Source organism: Cajanus cajan, chromosome 10, assembly GCF_000230855.2.
Source record: "Cajanus cajan strain Asha chromosome 10, NIPB_CcT2T_4, whole genome shotgun sequence".
Lineage (NCBI taxonomy): Eukaryota > Viridiplantae > Streptophyta > Magnoliopsida > Fabales > Fabaceae > Cajanus > Cajanus cajan.
The window spans coordinates 50,019,823-50,041,295 of record NC_138526.1 but is presented as its reverse complement, the minus strand read 5'-3'; the positions used below and the strand labels follow the sequence as shown (position 1 = coordinate 50,041,295).

Sequence of the window (21,473 nt, the reverse complement as noted above, 5' to 3'; positions counted from 1 at the left end):
ATTTCCAAATTAGGACGTCTAAAGACTGTAAAAATATTAAAGACTCTAGTGTTTCACCTCAAACTTTTGGCATATTATATACTAGTATCCAAATTCCTCTACTTCTCTTTTCTCCTTAGGCCATGCTTCCGCTGCACAACTCTGATACATTTTAGTATCTCCTAAATGAATACTAAAAGTACTTTTATGTCCTTCTTCTAAGATCATCTTCCTTAATTCGAGATTACTAAGCACATAGATTCTATCTTTGAATCTCAAAACATCATCAACTTTCAAGCGTAAAGGGCTATTTATACCTCTGCCAATCTTTTCCACTTAGCTCACTAAAAAAAAAAAAGATTTAACTCCTGAGTCCTCTAATCACATCTATTAATCTATTAGTCCTTTCAACATACTCAATTCAATGTTCCTAAGGGTGAGCTCACACATCACGCTTAAGTTTCTAATCTCTTTAATCAAACTCAACCCTTACATCATCAAAATGATAGATAAATGCTCATCCTACTCAAGACATTTGTCACCATATTAGTTTAACTTTTGTGAGCCTTTCCACAACCTTTCCAAAGATCAAACACTTAAGCATAAGTTCACTAGGTACACATACCAGATCTCTAATTTCACCATTCCATCTACACCCAAGTCAAACTTAAATTTCTAATGTGAGCAAATATACATCCTTTTAACCATAAGAGGAGATATATACAGAGCTTTCGTACTCAAAGTATCGATTACCACATTGACTTTTTCCAAATAACAACTAAAATTAAAATCTTAATCATTAACAGTTTTCAACTATCTCTTTGTCTCATATTCAACTCCTTTGGATCAAACAGATGTGTAAGATTCTTATGATCACTAAATATCTCAAACTTAGAATCATACCAGTAATGTCTCCAAAATCTTAAGTGTAAATATTACAATCTCTAATTCAAGGTTATGGGTAAGGTAATTTTTTTTTTTCATGAATTTTTTCTTCATACTTAGATACCTAGAAATATAAGCTACTACCTTTCCTTCTTACATCAACGATCCACTCAAACCCGTTTTCGAAGCATCACTATATAACACATAACACTTACTAAAATCCGATAATCTTAACACTAAGCAATATTTCCTTAAGAGTTTGAAAACTACCTTCACTTACTATTCCATAAAGGCAACTCTCTCTTTTTGGTGAATCCAGACAAAAGTAATGATATCTTAGAAATTTTCTCAATAAATTTCCTATATTAATAAGTTAATGCAAAAAAACTCTTAACCTCACTAATTGACTTAGGTATCTTCCACTTAAATACAATTTCTAGATAGATCTATATCATATCTCCACTAGAAATTACAAGATCTAGAAATTTCACTTTATACAATAAAAATTCATACTTAGATAACTTAGCGTAATGTTGTCTTGGATATATCTTCACCCTTAACTCCAATATGATGATATCACATCCTAAGGTCAATCTCACTAAACACACAAATATTCATTACTTGATCCCTAAAGTTATCTATCCACATATCAACATACATGCATATCAAATCATATCAAAATACTTACTTTAATCCTTCATATATATCATCCTTAAGCATGTATGAATCAATTATCGTTTACTACGTATGACCTGTACATGAACAACCTTTTTCCCCATAACATCATACAACCTTAAAGAAACTTTTGATCCACAAGACAACACCTCAGAATATCAGAATAAAATTGATTTCCTAGTAACTCACAAACATCATATGATAACATATATATCTCTTTAACAACTATCAAAGAAAATGATACATAGAAAATTATAATCATCCAAATGATCTCAAACCTATCACCAAAAGAAAGCTAACAGGATAAGCTATCACTCTTATGAAGACTTGAAATTCTAAAATGATCATATACTTAGCTAAAATTTTCAAAAATTGTAATAGATATAATCAGCGCTAACAGCTAGACCTTTGTTTACTAAAATAGTCATAATGAAAGTTCTAATCTCCATTGTACCTGATTTTGGTGCCCTTTAAAAGTTAACATCCAAGACTACAACTTTATGAAGATCATAAAATCCAACTCTATCAATATAATACTTGTACTGGCACAACAAAACTGCAGTTAAGACATTCCCTGTATTGATCAGCCAAAAGAGCGCACCAAAGTCTAAAGCCACAAAAATACCTTAAAACACTTTCAAACCATTATTTAAGCTTCTTCCTACAATCCTAAACCAAAATAACTTGCATATTTAGCACAAAGAACTTAGAAACTAAAATAAAACCCTTATTCAACCTAACCCATAAAAATCAATATATAAGCATCAAATATAATAAATCATATAATAAGATTTTAAAAGTAATAAAGGAAATATAAATTGATTACAGTAAAGGTGGCAGTGCCTCCTAGCTAGGAATAATTTATAACTTCCAAATCATGTAAAATAAAATAACAGAGATATGTACACTTGAGCCTTTTATCAAAACATTCAAAACTTTATTGGATTCATTCGCTAAAACTATAAACTCTACCAAATGAGCACGGTAAACTCATAACTCACGGCCGATTGGATCGACCTGCTCTGATACCACTTAATGTAACGGCCGATTCTAACGCCCAATTTATATAATAATAATTATATATTTTCTTATATAATATTTTCACAATTATATCGTTAACAATATTTTTTTTTCATAATAAAGATAAAGGTAAAGAACAATCATATTTTGTGAATTTAATACATGATATATCGTTCTAAAATATTTACAATAATGTATTATTTTACACAATATATTTTTCTTTCACTTTTATTACAATATTTACATTGACAGTGAAAATAAATTTACAAAAATTGTAATAGATTCATCAAATAGCCTCCTTCCAAGGAATACCACATCTATATCAACTGCAAAATGATCTGGAATCCAAAGTAGATCCATCTATTTTGTAATATATTTAATTTATAAAAACAAAGAAAAGAGAGGAGTAAGAACAATATCCAATAAATACAATAATTCAAAAGAATAAACAGAATTATTTGTAATCAATATTAAACGTATATATATATATATATATATAATATAAATATATATACAACTCATATTTTAGATTTTCATGATACAATAAAATTTGAATTATACTTGTAGTGACTAGTCAGGATAAATGAGCATCATCATAACATCAACCAATAAAAGGATATTTCACCTTAATCAACAATAGGATATTTCACCTTCATTTCTTACTCATTTAAATCCCCAAGGTCAAACCTCCAACTACAAATAATTCAAACTTTATCTTCTATGGCCATAGAACAATATTTATCTTCATAAATACGTGAAGAAATAACAACAAAACGAGTCCAAGATATCACAACTATAACATAGTTGATTATAAATATATTTACAATAAATATATCTATGTAAAAAAAATATATTAAGAATACCAATGATATAAATAAAAATGACCATCATTATAAAATAATGAAACAATATAAAATATGAACACCTTAATAATTATTATAGACAAAAATAATCAAAGGTTAAGCAAATAAATGAGGTTAGGGACACCCCACTAAATAAATATACATAAAAAATAACATAAATAAATAAAAATAGTAGTACATAAAATTTTAAAGAGATAAGGTTCTCCTCCCCCTTACCTGGATAAGTAGGAGCTAAAACTTGAGCAGAACCTCCCCCCTCTGGATTCCCTCTTTCTTTCCCTCTCTTTCCCTCTTTCTTTCTCTTTCTCTTTCTCTCTCTCTCTCTTTCTCTTTCTCTCTCTAAATTTCCACTTCTGGCTGTATGATTTTTTTTCACAGCCCCCTGCCTCCTATTTATAGGCAATCTGACGCACCCGGAACGGCCCGTACTGATTTCGGAACGGCCCGTTCCGGAACGTTCAAATATGCGTAAAATTCTCAACTGGAACGGCCCGTTCTAATATCGGAACGACCCGTTTTCAAAAAGCAGAACGGCCCGTTTTGAAACCAGAACGACCCGTTCTCAATCTCAGCAGAACGACACGTTCTCCCTCCGGAACGGCCCGTTCTCCTCGTTGGAACGGCCCGTTCTGGGCCCGTTCTCAACTTGAATTTTCAGTATATTTTTATTGCTTGGAACGGCCCGTTTCAATTTTGGAACAGCCCGTTCCAAGTTACCCTTTTACCCCTCAAACTTTAATAAAATTGCAAAATACCATTAATAATAAAATTACAAAAATACTCTTATTCATTTATTAAAATTACAAAATGCCATTAATTAGAAAAATACCTTTTTAAAAAAATTGGGGTGTTACAGTTTATCTATATAATATTATAAAAAAAATAATTTATATATATATATATATTAATAATATAATTAAAAAATAAATTATTAATATTTTTATTACACTTTACATTTTTTTTGTACAAAATAAAAAAATAAAAAATAAAAACTTTAGAATATGCAAAATGGAATATAAAGAATATTTATAAATACTTTTTAAAATAAAATTATCCTCTTTCATTTCATAAAACAGTTCGGTTGAATTTAACTCCTTTTTTGTACCATTATCTATACTTATTATAAAAGGGATACATTTTAGTAACCACCCTTTTAGTCTCCACTTTTTAGTGGACCTTTATACTCTTGAAGTAAAAAAAAATAATTCTTATATCATTTATAATTTATAATATTTGTCTGTGTATAATTATTATTAGAGGCGCGAAGTACCTCGACTTCTCTAGTATTAGTAACAACAATTGAACTCATGGATGTTGGTAAAGCCTTTAACTCTTAAGTTCAAACTTGTTATTATCACTATACATTAAAAATAAATTAAAATGTTGTTTCCAAATATAAAGATGCATAAAATAGCCAAAATTGTAGAAAATAATTTTATCATCCAACGCAGGAAATTTCGTTTAAGAAATAAAGAAAAAGAGAAGATGTTCAACACCACCCTAAAAAAATGTTCGACACAAAAAAAGAAAAAAATATTGTGTGTTGCGTGTTGTATGGCAGAGACAACAGGGAAAGGCAATTAGGCAGAGAGAGTTTGAAGGTTAGTTTATAAAAACGAAAGCAAGATGGCAAATGATTCTGTAAGATGAGATATCGCTCCTCCTCTTAACATTTTCCGTGCTCCAAATCCAATCGCTATCCACGCAAATGAGTACGTCTCTTTCTTTCATCTTTCATTTCATCATGCATGCATGCATCTTCTACGTACATCTACTTATTCTAACATTTTTTTTCTTCTTTTTTGTAATTTCTGTTTATTACAATTGCCATCAAATATTAATGCTGCCGGTATCTATAACGGATAACGAAATTTTCACCTGTTTTCTTATATTCTTTCTCAGTTTTCACGTTATGATTAATTTGTTGTTCATTAATGTTGATTTCATTTGATTTATCTTCACCATTTGATTCGTAGCATGTTTTGAATGGCACAATCATTGGATCGCTATTGTTTTTACGTGAAAGTAAACCTAATATAATCTTCCTGTTTCGGTCAATTAGTGTCATCTTTCAAAATTGCACTACCTTCTAATTTTTGTCCCAACTAAGATTGATATGTTTGTGTCCAGCGATGAACGACCATTGTTGCTCCACTCAGCTTATTGATGGAGATGGTTGTTTCAATGTTATTGGGATTGAAAGCTTCATGAAGGAGGTTAAATTAGGCGAATGTGGGCTTTCATACGCCGTAGTTTCTATTATGGGTCCACAAAGTAGTGGTATGATTTATTACCTTCATGATCCCAATTTCGTTTCTTATTCTTTTCATAAGCTATTTTGTTTTATAATTGCTTCTACCACTTGAGATTATAATTCATGAAGGATTTAAAATGTTGTCTTCTTTGGTTTGGACAGGAAAGAGCACGTTGTTAAATAGTTTGTTTCGTACCAACTTCAGAGAGATGGATGCGTTTAAGGGAAGGCATGTTTCTGTAACCCCTTATATATCACTTCAAATTTCACAATTAGCATGTGGAAACCTGATAGGACGTGTTTGTTTTCAGGTCGCAAACAACCAAAGGAATTTGGATGGCTAAATGTGTCGGCATAGAGCCTTGTACACTTGTGATGGATTTGGAAGGTACAGATGGAAGAGAACGTGGAGAGGTGCTTTTTTCTACCTTAACTACTTTGATCATTGTGGTTCTTATGCATGAAGACCTCCTCTAAAAAAATCTAGTTAGGACTGTATAAATAAAAATAAATAAAAAAAACGACATAATTATATCTTACTATAGTTATCATAATTATCTATAGTTATCAAGGTCAAACCATTAAGCCTTTGCATTCATTAAGTCAGTAGTTAATCAACACAAAGATCTATATATGTTGGAACAATTTACTCTAATCGGCCCAGAGGGTACACTGGTCTGTTGCCATTTATCATTTCATTTGCCATTTGCATTTTTGTTTTATATCATATATCTTGGCAATGAACGTATGTCAATTTGTTTGCACTAATGAGTTAAAAAAGGGTTAATGATACAGAACATTTGGCTATTCCAACATGTAATTTATCATACATTATGAAAAAATAGAACAAAGAGAAATGAGAAATGATACTTCTGCCTTTGGTTGTTTCTCCATTATACTGAAACCCTCTTTCCCTCAGGATGATACTGCATTTGAAAAGCAGAGTGCTTTATTTGCTTTGGCTGTTTCTGATATTGTGCTAATAAACATGTGAGTTCTTTTTCTCCTCTTCTTCCTTTCAGACATATTTAATACAGACTTGTGTACTTCTTGTTTCAATTTTTCTCAAGTCAAATCTTCCTTCTTTGTACAACTGATTTCCCCCCTCTCTATAAAGGTGGTGCCATGACATTGGCCGTGAGCAAGCAGCGAATAAGCCGCTATTAAAAACTGTGTTTCAGGTATCATTCAACAGACTATTGACTACAAACAGCAGTTTCCAATCTTAAAAGTTGTTATTTATCTAATTGCATGCTAGTATTTGCTTTTAGGTTATGATGAGATTGTTTTCTCCACGCAAAACAACATTGCTGTTTGTCATACGTGACAAGACAAAGGTTTGAAAGCAAAATGCTGCTGCTTGTTTATTGTCTATATATCTTTATTTACTATATGATTAACCTTTTCCTTTCATAGACACCACTTGAAAACTTAGAGCCTGTTTTGCGAGAAGATATTCAGAAGGTAATGCAGTGATTCCACTTCTACATGAAGTTAGCAAATAGGTATCAATTTCTTTGTTGACCTTTATTTCTCTACTTTTTACTTGGCAGATATGGGATTCTGTTCCTAAACCAGAGGCCCATAAAGAAACCCCATTAAGTGAATTTTTCAATGTAAGATCATCATTCCTTTTTGAATCACTAAACTTACTAATGTTCACTTATACATGGTCATATTATATGGGGCTTTTATGGTAATTCTTTGCACTTGGCTACAAATGACCAGGTTGAAGTTGTTGCTCTTTCTAGTTTTGAAGAAAAGGAAGAACAATTTAAGGAGCAGGTATGAATTGTGTACTAGCTTCCTTCAGGTTTACATGCTGTTGGTTAACCTTATTTTTCTAGCTTCATGCTGTTTGTTAGTTAATAAATACTCTAATTTGCATAAATTGTTGATTCTGTAAATGTAGGTTTCCAACTTGAGGCAACGATTCCATCATTCTATAGCTCCAGGTGGGCTTGCAGGGGATCGGCGTGGAGTAGTTCCAGCTTCAGGATTTTCTTTTAGTGCTCAGGAAATCTGGAGAGTCATTAAGGAGAACAAGGATCTCGACCTTCCTGCACACAAGGTAAGTATCTTGATTCTTAATGCTTCTTCGGTGCTACTGCTTTTGTTTTGCATGCATGTTTATTTTGTTTATTATTTATAATTTATAATCCTCCCTCCTGTAGGTCATGGTTGCTACCGTAAGATGTGAAGAAATTGCTAATGAGAAATATGACCTTTTTGCTGCAAATAAGGTATTTACATTTCTTTTTGTATAGTTGTCCAACACTTTGACAATTTTAAGTACTAAAGCCATCGAAATTACTTTATAATTACAACTCAGGACTGGTGTGAGTTGGAAGAGGCTGTGAAATCTGGCCCTATTTCTGGATTTGGGAAAAAGCTCAATTCTCTCCTTACCACTTATCTTTCAGAGTGAGTGCAGCTAATTTTATTGCATATTTCTTATGTCTCGTTTATTGAATACCATGCAAATGCTATGTTATAAGCTCTCTACTAACTTTGGTAGCTTTAAACTATTTTTGTTTGGAAAAATTTGGTATTTGGTATGTTGATTAGATTGTCACTTTTTTTTTATAATTATTAAAGAGGAGATGATTACAAAGAATTAAGAGGGCAAGAGATCTTTGTTTAAATAGAGAGGGGGGGGGGGGGGGGTGGACAAGAGAAAACAAGGAAGGATGCCATGAGAGAAAGGAATGGTTTTATTGTTCAAGGTGGTTGAAGGAGGATGGTATACTGCATGCATGATAATTTCATCGGAATGTTCTGTTCGTTTTTGTTATTTTATCTAGCATCTAAAGTTTTTGATGGTTTCCAGTGTAGTACAAGAACATCATTTGATGCTTTTACTGAAAATGGTGTCACAGCTTCTTACTTCGGTTTTATACAATCAAGGGCGGTTTTATTGCTATGATGTTACGTGTTAACTTCAAAAATAAACTGTAGTTTAAGATGAAATCGTAAAAGTTTGCTGTATTTATTTTGCATTGTTACAAAGCCACAAACAATAACTGAATAGAAGTACAAGAGATGGAAAGAAAAATAATGAATCTATTATTGGTGAATGAAAGCGAATAGAAAATGAGAGAGTTCTCCTTCTAATGGTCTTTCCTTCAGAAAAGGGCTTCCCCTTTCTACAACTGAGCTACTACCTAATTCCCCAAAGCTAGCAATTCAGGATGAATCTCCTTCTACTATTAAATCTGGGCCCTACTAATAACACCTTTGTAACTGTTTCTTTAACTTCCAGGGATATGTCATGCATGTTCTTGAAACATTATATGAAAGTAACTTGAAGTGGATTGAAGTTATATTGAGATTTTTCTTTTACTCTAGGTATGATGCTGAAGCCGCTTTTTTTGACGAAGGTGTGAGATCTTCAAAACAAAAGCAACTTCAGGAAAAACTGTTACAAGTAATTCTTCTTAACTTCATTCTTGTGCATTCATGGTTTTTTTTTTTTTTTTTATCTTTTCTTTCATGTTAACATAAAGAATTAGTGATTAACGAAAGAGAAATAAAAATTGGTGACATTGAAATAAGACTGATTATTTAAGATAAAAAAAGGTATTGGATTGTTAGTCATGTTTATTTTTATTAAATGCTTTTGGAGATTTGTGATAATTTTTATTTTTATAATGCTTCTATATTTCCCTTAATGCCTTTTCAATTGGTTAGCTTGTCCAACCAGCATACCAAATTGCGCTGGGACATATAAGGTCCGGAGTTTTGGATAAGTTCAAGGAAACATTAGAGAAGGTTTTGAGTGGAGGCGAAGGGTTTTCATCTGCTGCTAACAAGTGCGTAGAGTCCTATATGGCTCAGTTTGATGAAGGATGTGCAGGTATTGAGAAATTTGTCTATCATATTGCATTAGACATCAACAGAATACAGATACATATCTTGGAAATGAAAAGAGTGCCCCAGATTATTAAATTTGGTGCCGAGAGCAGCATTGCTAACTTTTTTGTTCATTCCAATAGTCTACTAAGAGATTTAAATTTAGTGCATATTTGGCTCCACATCCATGATCCATGTTTAAGCAAAATCGATGTTTTCACTTATCCACATCTAACTAAAATTGATGTGAATCCAAATATGCTCGGTTGGTTGCAAGTACGCATATAACTCGCGTGAGTGATATATTAAGTGATATATTATCCTTGCAGATTACAATTTGACACTGGTATATTATCCTTGCAGATGTTGTTGTTGAAGTAGCAAACTGGGATACATCTAAAGTGAGGGAGAAGCTACGGCGTGATATTGATGCACATGTCGTATCTGTTCGTGCATCTAAGATGGCAGAACTTGTTTCATCATACGAGGTACATGTCTGACATTGTTCATTCATGCTTTATAAATCCTTGAGTTTATTTGAGCTCAATAACACTTGTAATATTGCAGGTTATATATGTTTGTGTCGTGCCAAATAAACCAATGTTTAAAATCTTTTAGGTGGTTATATGAAATTAGAGCTAAAAGTTTCCACTACATGATCTGGGAGAAAAGGGGTTAATTGATAGTTTGATACAATGTATTTTTGTCAAGACTTGCCTATTAATAGTGGCAAGTCAAAATTTATGTGAAGTTTCTCTGCTTACTGACACTTGCTGGAAGTTTGCTGTGTTTCTGTAGACGACTGTCTAACTTCCTAGGAAGTTCGTTGATAGTAGTTCCCTTGCAGGAAAAACTGAAGGAGGCCTTGTCTGCACCTGTTGAAACACTATTGGATGGAGCTAATAATGATACTTGGCCATCGATAAGGAAACTTCTTAATCGTGAGACTCAATCAGCTGTTTCTGGGTTCTCTGCCGAACTTACCAGATTTGATTTGGATGAACAAACACACAATAACATGATTGTGAGTTTACAGGATTATGCAAAGGGTGTGATAGAAGCCAAGGCTAGGGAAGAAGCTGGCAGAGTTCTAATCCGTATGAAGGACAGGTATAAACCTTATGCAACATTTAAGTCGACTAGTTAGACTAGTTAAATCTTTACTTCAGAGGCACTTATCTCAAATTCCAAAGCAGGTTTATGACATTGTTTAGTCATGATGCTGATTCAATGCCTCGTATTTGGACGGGAAAAGAAGATATTCGAGGCATCACCAAGTCTGCCCGCTCTGCAGTATGACATATATAATTATGATTCACATATTGTTACCTGAGTTTGTATTGCATTTGAGATTTGACACACCTTTTTAACCAAATTTAATCTTCTACAGTGCTTGAAGTTGCTGTCTGTAATGGCTGTAATTCGTTTGGTTGATGCGGATGACACTTACGATATCGAGAATACTTTAACAGTTGCATTGGCTGATTCATCAAGTAGTTCTGTTAACACTAAGAGCATCACAGCAGTTGATCCACTGGCTTCAAGCACTTGGGAGCAGGTGCAATTTTATTGTTGCTATATTATATTTGATAAATGATGGATCAGAAATGCTTGGACAAAAGGTAGTATTAAATTTTGTTCTCCTTTTCATACACAGGTGTTCTGATTGGACATTCAGTTATGTCAGCCAGAAAATTTATTGTTACAGGAACCTAACTTAATTTTTAATAAATATAATACTGTCTTTCATTCCTTCTTCCATCTAGATTTAAAAAATGTATAGAAAATTACAGTGTTGTCTTGTGATTGATTAATATATATTTTAGGCTGAAGAATGTTGTGTTTTGATCATATGTTCTTATGATTTGAGAATATTTTCTATCCTTGTGACTGATCATTTGTTCTGATTTAATTTTTTTTGTAGGTACCATCCTCTAAAACATTGATCACACCTGTCCAGTGCAAATCTTTATGGAGGCAATTCAAGATGGAGACAGAATATAGTGTTTCTCAGGCCATTTCTGCACAGGCATGATATTCTGTCCATCTTTTTATGATTTTCAAGGTTCCTCTGTTTACTGGAAAATCTATCATAGAAAACTTATAAGAATTATACATCCTATGAATTTCTTTTCATTATTATCTATCTTAAAGTTGTAGTTCAAGTCATCTAGTTTTATTGTGTGAAAGAAATGGGCTAGGCTATTCTCGAGGGAGCGCCTCCCCATGATGGTCAAGGGTTCAAATCCTGAAAGCAGTGTTCTGTATGTGCTGTATGTGGGGGTAACATTGCATACATCTACCTTCAATGGTTATATAACCCATTCAAATTTTACAGTTTACAAGAAAGAATTAATAACAGTTAATTACATGTCATGTGAAAATTAATGAGGACTATGATGGTCCATTAATGAGGATTATGATGGTCCAAGACTATTTAATAATGTCTTCCAAACAATTGATCTTGATTTGGTCCTTTTTAGGTCCATGTGTAAAGGTTAAATAATGATTTGCTTACTAGTGGATATATTAGTTTGATAAACATCATGGATGCATATTATGTGAGCATTTGATTTCTGTTACTGATAAAACGTAGTACTAACTTCTACTTACTGATGATGTATTTTCTTTTCAACTTCAGGAAGCTAACAATCGTAACAGCAACTGGTTACCTCCACCATGGGCGATTGCTGCTTTGCTCATTCTTGGATTTAATGAATTTATGACACTTTTAAGGTTAATGCTAACTTTACCCATTTGATATCTTTCTAACCTTTTCATTTGAAAGAAATAAGGCTTTGTTTTTACTCACTCTTAATCTTACGGAAGTTTTTGCTTGTCCTCCATTGAAACCCTCTAAAATGGGCATATTTTCAAGAACCAAAAAAATGCTCAAACCTAAAGAAATTTCTTAACTTTTGTCCAACTATTTAACTTAACTGGTCACACCCAAATTTAATTTTCTTTATGGCAGAAATCCCTTGTATTTAATGGTCATATTCGTTGGCTATCTTCTCATTAAAGCCCTGTGGACGCAGCTTGACATCTCGGGTGAATTTCGCAATGGAGCTGTGAGTATCTTTCTTGATTTGTTGTTCATTCCCTAAATTTGTGATTCTTGTTAGCTCTTTCTATCCTTTATTTTTAGTTTGGTTCTGAGATGTAACAAATAGTAGCTTGTTCAGCTAATCAGCTTTTACCTACTAATGTTTTCCTTTTTGTTTCAGCTTCCAGGAATCATCTCCTTGTCTACAAAGTTAGTTCCAACTATCATGAACCTTATGAAAAAACTAGCTGAGGAGGGACAGAGCCCTGCAACAAACGAACGTCGGAGAAATTCATCAAGACGCAGTCGAAGAGAAGTTCCTGATGGTAGTATTACGTCATCTAGTGCTTCTTCTAGTGTAACTTCGTTGGGTAAAGGAGCCGAGTTTACCAGTCCATCAAAAAATGAGTAGGTTGGAAGATGGTAGAGTTTGCTTATCAACGAATTTATGACTTGTCATCAGTTTTTAAGACATTCTAAGGTATTGGTTTTTGTGCAAGTGCAGCACACGGGGGCTGTGTTGAAATAGTAATTAGATTCTTTAGTTAATTGGATAAGTTAGGTTATTTTTTTTATTGTTATACTGGCATTGCATTCAATTTTATGTCTAAGAGTTGAATGTGCTCTGAGTGTATCTTTCTTAAAGTTTAAATGTTGTGGTCATGTGTTTAAGTATTAGATTTTTAAAAATTTGACTATGCAACTGCATGTAAGATCATGATTCATGTTTGCTACCTGTAATGCTAACATTGATTATTATGTAACACGATGCCAATATTTCTGTTCAATTCCACCCAATTTATTATTTTGTTTAAAACCATTAAAGTTATTCAAAATAATAATAAAAAGATATTGAGTAACATTCATTTTGGTCCTATTTGTTAGGTTGACACCACTTTGATCCTTGATGAATGATAACTAACATCATTTAATCTCTGAACTAAAAAAGTGACATCAAAATCATCCTTCTATGCACAAATAAATTTCCAGCATTGGTGTTCATTTTATATTGAAACAAAAAGGAAAACATAAAAAGGAAAGAAAGTTATAGTTTTCCAGATACAAGAAAATACCAGAGAATCATTTATATTATTACTCCAACTCAGTTGCTTCTTCCGAATCAGACAATGGTAATAGGGTGCAGTTGCCAAGCATGTGGCCGTTTAGGCACACATAATACTCAACACAATCTTCATAAGAACCCAGTCTGCAACTAGCACTTTGAGGGATCATTTTGGCTTGCAGCATGCTCCACAACTTTGCTTTACAATAAGGGCAGACTTTTGTTGGATGAAGCTTGGCATTTTTCTTGATAAGCATCTTCCTCACCTTTGAAGTTGCAAATGACTTAAAAACTCCTCGGAAGTATCCTATGTCTCCTTCTTCACCTTGGTCAAGATGCTCACAAGGATCAGAAACATACAAAACATCGGTTCTACATTGTGGCAAAAGAAAACTCCTTCCTGATGTTCTAGAAAATCGAGTCTGATCAACAAAATGGCCAGCAGGGTTATGAATGCTGTTGAACAAACCACTTTTCTTGCTCCCTGCACAATATATTAGAAGCTTCCCTAGGGCTCTCCAGTTCCCATCAACACTGTGACTCCCACTAGATTGCAGATCAAGCATCATTTTTGGCGCTCTTGTTCGACAAAACTCTTTCCATAGAACTCGCTTGGCTAAATCATCAAACCATTTGCACACACATGACAGAGTGGCGATTAGCTTTGGATTCCAATTCAAATGATGAAATACTAAGAATATTACATCTTCACTTAAATGCCCTTTAGTGCATTGACAGCTAGATGAATGTATGCATCGGTACTGCTTTGTGAGAATCATTTTCTTCACCTGGCAAAACTGAAAGAAATATCACAACTTTATGGCAACCCTTTGTTGGAAAATACTAATTTTATGCAGAATATTAATATTAATATTATAAATCTGAATCACGAAACATATAAGAATAAATAATTCATCTGTTCAGTTTGATCTCTAAAGTACTCAAAAAATAAAAATCTTCTCCTTCCCTTGAATATTCACAGACTTCTAGCGTACTGCCACTTCACCCACTTTCTAGTATACAATTCATAATCCCAAGTTGTAACATAGTTGGAGCTATACATACACAAAATGAGGCATTACCACAAAACACGTTAGCAACTATGATTACAAACGGTAGACAAGTTCAATAGAATGGAGGGAATGAGTCACACAAGTTGGAGGTAGGACACTGTTACAAATCTAAGTGATTTGAATCTATTACGATTGAACTCAAATTTCAGCAATATAAATAATAACTAATAACCATGTATTGATGTACACATGTATAAATATAAAGGGTCATATCATTGGCATGGCAACATATAAACACAAATTTCACTTCCCAACACAGTGACATTGTAGTTGTAAATTGCAAAACATTTTGGTAATCCCAAAAATCTCGAATAGACGAAATTATCAGGCACACCCAAAAAACGCAGGGTACCCCGCCCCCAAATCGAGATTAAACAGAATCCGTACTCAAAATGAGAAATTTAAGAAAGCCCTCGACTTATAAATCAGCAAAGTAATGGAGAGTGAAATGGATCATTGATTGGGGCTTGAAATTAGAAAGATTTTTTACTGACCTTAGCCTCCTCAGCTTATTTGAGCCATGGCCACCAAACCCTAGGAAAACCCAGCTCCGCATGCAATTGATAAGTTGAATTGAGGGTTTGTGCAATTGATAAGTTGAACTGAGGGACGCAATTGCAAGTTGAACTTGATTTTGTTTGAAAGGAGAAGCAATTTAGACCACAAATGCATAAAATACTTTGGAAGCAGCTGTCGCCGAAAGAAAAAGACAAAGGTAGAAGGAAGAACAATTTTGTTGGGTTTCTTTTAAGTGCGTTCATGTCGTGTCCCATTCAATTAACTCATTATTTTTGCATATTTATTATGTTTTCAAAATTATATGTTGTATTTATTTTATGGATAAGTTCAAGTTATCTATAAAAAATAAATCTAATAAAACTTTTAATCTTTTATTGATTTTTAATCAGTATTGTAAATTTTTTATTAGTATTTTAGTATGTACGATTTATAGATTAAATATTTATTATAAATAACTAAAATTTATAATGAATTATATAAAAATAAATATTATATTTTAATGTATAAGTTATATTTAAAAATTTGTATAGATAAATATTTTTAAATATATAAATTATATTTTTAATAAAAAAAATTATTTTAAATTTATTATAAATAATTTATATTATAGTATAATATTTTTTATTTATTGATAATATGATAAATAAAAATTGATTTTAAAAAATTTAAAAAATCTCTTATCAAACAAAAATTATTAAAATTATTCTCGTGTAAAGTAGAAAATATATGTTTGAATGTTTAATATATAAAAATTTATTAACTCCACAATTTTAGTTCTTTATTTTTGAAATTAAGCTGTTTTAATCTATTTGTTAGTTATCAATTTATTATTAATAAATTTTGATATAACATAATTTTTTTCTAGTACGTGACATGTAAATTTTAACTTGATATTATATGATAAGTAAATTTTTTTTTTAAGATAATTCACGTAATGTCTTAAAACTAACAATTAAAAATTAATATAGGTTCATAAACATAATTTTTGTTGATTAAATAATATTTTAATATAGATAGAAATTAAACTTGTAAACACGGATTATAGATTTATTATTAATAATATTTTTTATTTTTATAATTTTTAGTCATATTTTTAAATTGCATAGTTACTCTCCAATTTTTAAAATTAAGTAATTTTATACAATTTATAATCATTTTTTGAGTAATCTTATTTTTACTTTTATTTTATGAAATAAAATTAGTTTTTAACCTAGAGTTGACATTAATAAGTATCTTAAACTGGTGTTTTATAATTGTTAAAGTAGATTTACCAAATATTAAAGGTTTAAAATAAAATAATAAATAAAGTTGTATCATTTATATATTAGTATAATTAATATATATATATATATATAATATAAAAGATTTAAAATTCTCCTTATTTTGTTAATGATAAGTCATAAAACCACACAGAAATTCTCAAGTTTAAAGTAGATAGATGACCACTCTACAAGGTCAAGTATATTATCTTTTGATCTTAACCATCCGCATAAGATTTAATGGTATGCTTTTATGGTTGTTATTTTTCATAATAAGACGAGTTCTTATTTGACCCACAAGTATGTATAGAAAATGCATCATATAAGAATGATTTTTTAAAAAATAAAAACATAGTGATTAATCTTAATTATTAAATAAAATAAATTATTAATTAATATGAGGTTAAAAAATCATTTAAAATATCACGTGGTGGTAGTGGTGGTGATACCACCTCCCATTTTATCAACTTATTGATATTATTGTTGTCATTATTATTGTTTATATTGTCACAAAAAAATTTATTATTAATAATATTACCATCAAAATTAACATGATTTCTATAATTATTATTACTATCACAATTATTATTAATTATTATTTTAGTTTATATAATACATAAACATGTTTATTATATATAATATAAATGAAATTTATAACAAATATATATATATATATATATATATATATATATATAAATACTATGTAATATATATATATATATATATATATATATATATATATATATTACATTTAAAATTAGTATACATGAAATTTTTTAAACATATTAATTATATTTTAGATTATAATTGTAATATTCTAAATTTATGATACAATATTATCTTATATATATATATATATATTATTTTATTTTTTTAATTTTAGATACCTTATTTAACATAGATAAAGTTGATTGTATTATTATTTTAGATAGTTATATTTCACAATTTTTTTATCATGTATATACAAATAAATAAATATATATATATATATATATATATATATATAGATGACATCCAAAAATATTATAAATATTTATCATATTATGATTATATATAAAATTATTTATTACAACTTATATATTTTAATAAGTAATTAAATTAATTAGTATAAATAAATAGTGTTTTATTTTATAAAATTTTATGTTCAATAAGATTAATAAATATATATATATATATATATATATATATGTGTGTGTGTGTGTGTGTGTACTAACTAATTATATTATAAATATTGTCATGAGAAATAACTTATTATAAATTTACATGATGTTATAAACATATAAAATAAAATGGTTTAGTAGTTTTATTCCTTGTGCTTAGGGACTTCAAATGCTTGGTGCTGGGTTTGAATCCTACATGGTCTTATATTTTTTATAAAGCAATTAAAAATCAGGATGAGATAACTATAAGTGTAACACGAATCTGTATGCAAGCATCCATATGCCACGTCAGGTCAACAAGGGGTCTATGAGTTTATGTGCCACAAGTATGAGTTTATGTGCCACCTCAGCACCAGCCCATAAATGATTGAAATATTCCCGTACAACAAATTACGCAAGTGCTTACGGAGTAAGGGGGAGAAGAACCTTATCTCTTTAAAATTTTATATACTTTTATGTTATTTTTTATGTATATTTATTTAGTGGGGTGTCCCTAACCTCATTTTATGTTATTTTTTATGTATATTTATCTAGTGAGGTGTCCCTAACCTCATTTATTTGCTTAAACTATGTTTATTTTTGTCTATAATAATTATTAAGGTGTTTATATTTTATATTATTTAATTATTTTATAATGATTGTCATATTTATTTATATTATTGGTATTCTTAATATATTTTTTTTACGTAACTATATTTATTGTAAATATATTTATAATCAACTATGATATAGTTGTGATATTTTGGACTCTTGTTATTTCTTCACGTATTTATGAAGATAAATATTGTTCTATGGTCATAGAAGATAAAATTTGAATTATTTGTAGCTGGAGGTTTGACCTTGGGGATTTAAATGAGTAAGAAATGAAGGTGAAATATCCTCTTGTTGGTTAAGGTGAAATATCCTTTTGTTGGTTGGTATTATGATGATGCTCATTTATCCTAACTAGTCACTATAAGTATAATTCAAATTTTATTGTATCATGAAAATCTAATATATGATCTGTATATATATATATTTATATTTCTATATATATATATATATATATATATGTTTAATAGTGATTATAAATAATTCTGTTTATTATTTTGAATTATTATATTTATTGGATATTGTTCTTACTCCTCTCTTTTCTTTGTTTTTAAAATTAAATATATTATAAAATAGATGGATCTGCTTGGGATTCCAGATTATTTTGCAGTTGTTATTACTGCCGTTCTACTTGAAAGAAATTGGGATATGGAGACTATTTGATGGATTTGTTATAATTTTAATTGTCAACAATATTATTTCAATTATAATTTTTTTTTTCACTATCAATGTAAATATTGTAATAGAAGTGAAAGAAAAAATATTGTATAAAATAATATATTATTATAAATACTTATGTTATGTATTAAATTCATAACATATTCTGTTTCTTTATCTTTATCCATAAAAAAAATATTGTTAACGATATATTTGCGAAAATATTATATAAGAAATATATAATTATTATTATATAAGTTGGGCGTTAGAATCGGGCGTTACAATAATAAATAATTTGTACTGTCATAAAAAAATATTTTTAGTTATTGATAATTATTTTAAAATATTAATATTTAATTCATAAATAATTATAATAAATAAAAATTAAATTAGATAAAAAAATTAAAAAAAAAATATTTACAAACTATCTCATTATAGAAAACTCTTAAAATATTTTTGTACAAAATAAATATTTATATTTAATATATAGGAGTTGGTTTTACTAGCATTTTAACATTGTACATTTCATAGGCTAAATGTTTATAATATATAACTAAATTTTATAATAAACTGTATATACAAATAAATATTATATTTTAATATATAAATTATATTTAAAAAATTTATAAATTAATATTTTTAAAGATATAAATTATATTTTCATTTAAGATGAATAATTTATATTACTACAAAAGATTACTTTTAATTATTGACAATTTATTTTAAATTTATTAAAATTAATTCATAAATAAGTATGATAAATAAAAAATAAATTAAATAATAAATTTAAAGTAAAATCAAATATAAGAAGTTAAAAAAACTCTTAAAAACCTTCCTATCAAAAAATAATTTCTAAAAGCATTATATCATATAAAATAACCATTCATATTTAATATATAAAAATAATTATTATTACCATTATTACATGATTTTATTTAATTAAATAAATTAAAATAGATTATAGTCATCTTCATCCAAGACATTCATTCTCATAAAATATATAGACATTATTTTATTTAATTTAATAAATTGAAATAGATTACTGTCATTTTCATCCAAGACACTGATTCTCATGAAATATGTTTCTTTATATATACTTTTAAAATGTTAAACTATATATTCATGTTATGAAATCATGTTCCACGTAAATTCATCATGCAAAATATATGGCCGATGACAGGTTCAGTCAAATTTGGGTGAAAAATATGGATTCAAAACAAACTGATGCAAGAAATATAAAGTCCGTTATCGATCGTAAACTCTTTTGGATTGGGTGGGTGACACACCTGACTAGAGTTATGGGTAATTCGAGTGGGTTCATTCAGATTTGAGAGGAAAAAATAATAATTTTTTGAAATTTTTCTTTTGAGTAAACTACTTTAAAATAGCAGAGAATGAGTATAATGAAGGGACTAAATATTGTAAAGTCATTTTAAAAAAAGTTAAAATAGTTAAAATAACTAGATATTGATGCATGTGTTGTACGGATATATGAATAAATATATATGTTATAATTTATAAATATTAAAAATACAAATTATTTTTTAATTATATTTATATATGATGTAATTTAGAGTTATTATATAATGAATGAGTAATTATTTGAAATTGAAGTATAATTATAAATTATGCATGAATTTTCAAATTTAAATATATTGTATAAGACTCGAAAATAAATTTTTAATAATGCTAAAAATATAGTTTCAAAATATAATTCTAAAACTTTCCTAAACAAAGAATTATTTTGAAGTAATATTACCTGCAGGCTTTTTTGTGGACAAAATATTTCATGGGTAGCTTATAATTAATCAATTAATTAATATATATCGATAATTAAATGTTGGGTAAATTTTTTTTCTTTTTTTATGCACAATAATAATGACGAAAATCATATTAAAATAATATCATAAAAGAAATAGAAAAAGATCACACAAATTTATTTAATGTGGTTCAGCCTTCATGCTTACGTCTACAAAAATGTTTATTATTTATCTCAAATGTATTACTTATATCTTCAAAATTCTCCCTTAAAGTTTTGTGGGTTAAACTTGAAAATCTCATCCTCACAAGTTTTATGGGTGAAACTTGAAAATCCCTTCCTCACAAGTTTTCTGGCGAAACTTGAAAACCATCATTCACAAGTTTTCTAGCAAAATTTAGAAACTCTCCTTCATATGACCTCTTCTTTCATTTAAGGTGACTCCCTCTACAGGTCAGATGATTCTTCTCATCTCAAAGAGTCTCTATTTATTGACCTTACATTATAATTTTAAAAGAGTAAACACATCTCTAAAATAAATACAATATATTTCAATTTTAAATAATATCCTAAAAAATAAATATCATTTAAAATCTAAATAATATCTCAAAAATTTGAATTTGAAAATTTGAATTATTTTCTCAATATTAAAAAAACTAAAAAATAACATAGAAGTATTCACGTATCTTATTATTATTATTATAAATAAAAGTTATAATAACAATATTAAAGTTAGAATCGAATACTTATAGATATATTGTGTATCCTTAATAATTTGATGATGCATTAGCTCTGTTAATATGCATTTTTTTTACTAG

At 29.1% G+C, this 21,473-nt stretch overlaps 2 protein-coding genes across 4 annotated transcripts; one reads left to right on the top strand and one right to left on the bottom strand.

The window, feature by feature from the left end:
- The first annotated feature begins 4,919 nt into the window (after positions 1-4,919).
- On the top strand, positions 4,920-13,362 carry LOC109806721 (protein ROOT HAIR DEFECTIVE 3 homolog 1). 2 transcript variants are annotated; one of them, XM_083065310.1, is made up of 23 exons: positions 4,920-5,134; positions 5,553-5,702; positions 5,839-5,905; positions 5,988-6,090; positions 6,596-6,666; positions 6,794-6,857; positions 6,948-7,013; positions 7,093-7,140; positions 7,230-7,292; positions 7,405-7,461; positions 7,589-7,747; positions 7,851-7,919; positions 8,009-8,100; positions 9,025-9,103; positions 9,367-9,532; positions 9,892-10,016; positions 10,376-10,638; positions 10,725-10,821; positions 10,919-11,086; positions 11,453-11,557; positions 12,170-12,264; positions 12,567-12,599; positions 12,756-12,915. In XM_083065310.1, exons 1-23 carry the CDS (start codon positions 5,131-5,133, stop codon positions 12,787-12,789), a joined length of 2,178 nt encoding a protein of 725 aa, XP_082921436.1. In that variant the 5' UTR covers positions 4,920-5,130; the 3' UTR covers positions 12,790-12,915. The 2 variants fall into 2 exon arrangements, with proteins under 2 accessions (XP_082921436.1, XP_029128751.1); XM_029272918.2 differs by having other exon boundaries at positions 4,922-5,134; positions 12,503-12,599; positions 12,756-13,362.
- A 161-nt stretch (positions 13,363-13,523) lies between these two features.
- LOC109805902 (EID1-like F-box protein 2) lies at positions 13,524-15,464 on the bottom strand. Of its 2 annotated transcripts, none has more exons than XM_020368187.3 (2): positions 15,205-15,464; positions 13,524-14,425 (listed from the first exon to the last, which is right to left on the bottom strand). In XM_020368187.3, exon 2 carries the CDS (start codon positions 14,414-14,416, stop codon positions 13,667-13,669), a length of 750 nt encoding a protein of 249 aa, XP_020223776.1. In that variant the 5' UTR covers positions 14,417-14,425; positions 15,205-15,464; the 3' UTR covers positions 13,524-13,666. The 2 variants fall into 2 exon arrangements, with proteins under 2 accessions (XP_020223776.1, XP_020223775.1); XM_020368186.3 differs by having other exon boundaries at positions 13,524-14,434; positions 15,205-15,462.
- Positions 15,465-21,473: the final 6,009 nt, after the last annotated feature.